The following is a 466-nucleotide window of genomic DNA, read 5'->3' on the forward strand; positions in this document are numbered from 1 at the left end:
CCAGCAGCATGCCCACCCCCCCCTTCTCCCTCCCTCCCACCCAGGGCTTCACTGAAACTGCTCAGGCTGGGGCCACAAGGGGCCTCCCCACCGCAAAGTGCCAGTGACATTCCTCCACTTGTGTCCCTTTGGTCTTTCTGCAGCACGTGACATCGCCCGTTTCCCTCCCGTCTGGGTGACTCTCGCTGGCCCCCGGCTCCGGGCGTGACCGTTCTGCTCCTCCTCCTCGTCCTCCGAGAGCCGGTGCTCCATCCTCGCACCCGCCCTGTGGTCTCCTTAGGAGATCACGCAGACACACACGGCCTCCCCCAGCTCTGAGCTCGGACGACTTCCCCCTCCTCCACCAGCTGGGCCAACGTATCTGGATGTTTGCTAGATCATTCCATTCGGGCGGCCCTCCGCTCCCTCTAACACAACACGTCCTGAGTGGACGTCCCTCTCCCCGTGCCCCCCACCCCCGCCTGCC

The 466-nt window shown here is 65.2% G+C and overlaps 1 protein-coding gene across 1 annotated transcript in view; it reads right to left on the reverse strand.

Moving 5' to 3' along the window:
* The window catches only part of LOC144226885 (leucine-rich repeat flightless-interacting protein 1-like), a 95,907-nt gene extending 95,655 nt beyond the window's left edge, over nucleotides 1-252 (reverse strand). Inside the window, exon 1 of the mRNA XM_077758390.1 lies at nucleotides 210-252. Coding sequence (XP_077614516.1) covers nucleotides 210-252 — 43 coding nt within the window. The remainder of the gene's footprint in view (nucleotides 1-209) is intronic.
* Between the last annotated feature and the right edge of the window lie 214 nt (nucleotides 253-466).

This window comes from Crocuta crocuta, unplaced genomic scaffold (genome assembly GCF_008692635.1).
Source record: "Crocuta crocuta isolate KB4526 unplaced genomic scaffold, BGI_CrCroc_1.0 scaffold290, whole genome shotgun sequence".
NCBI lineage: Eukaryota > Metazoa > Chordata > Mammalia > Carnivora > Hyaenidae > Crocuta > Crocuta crocuta.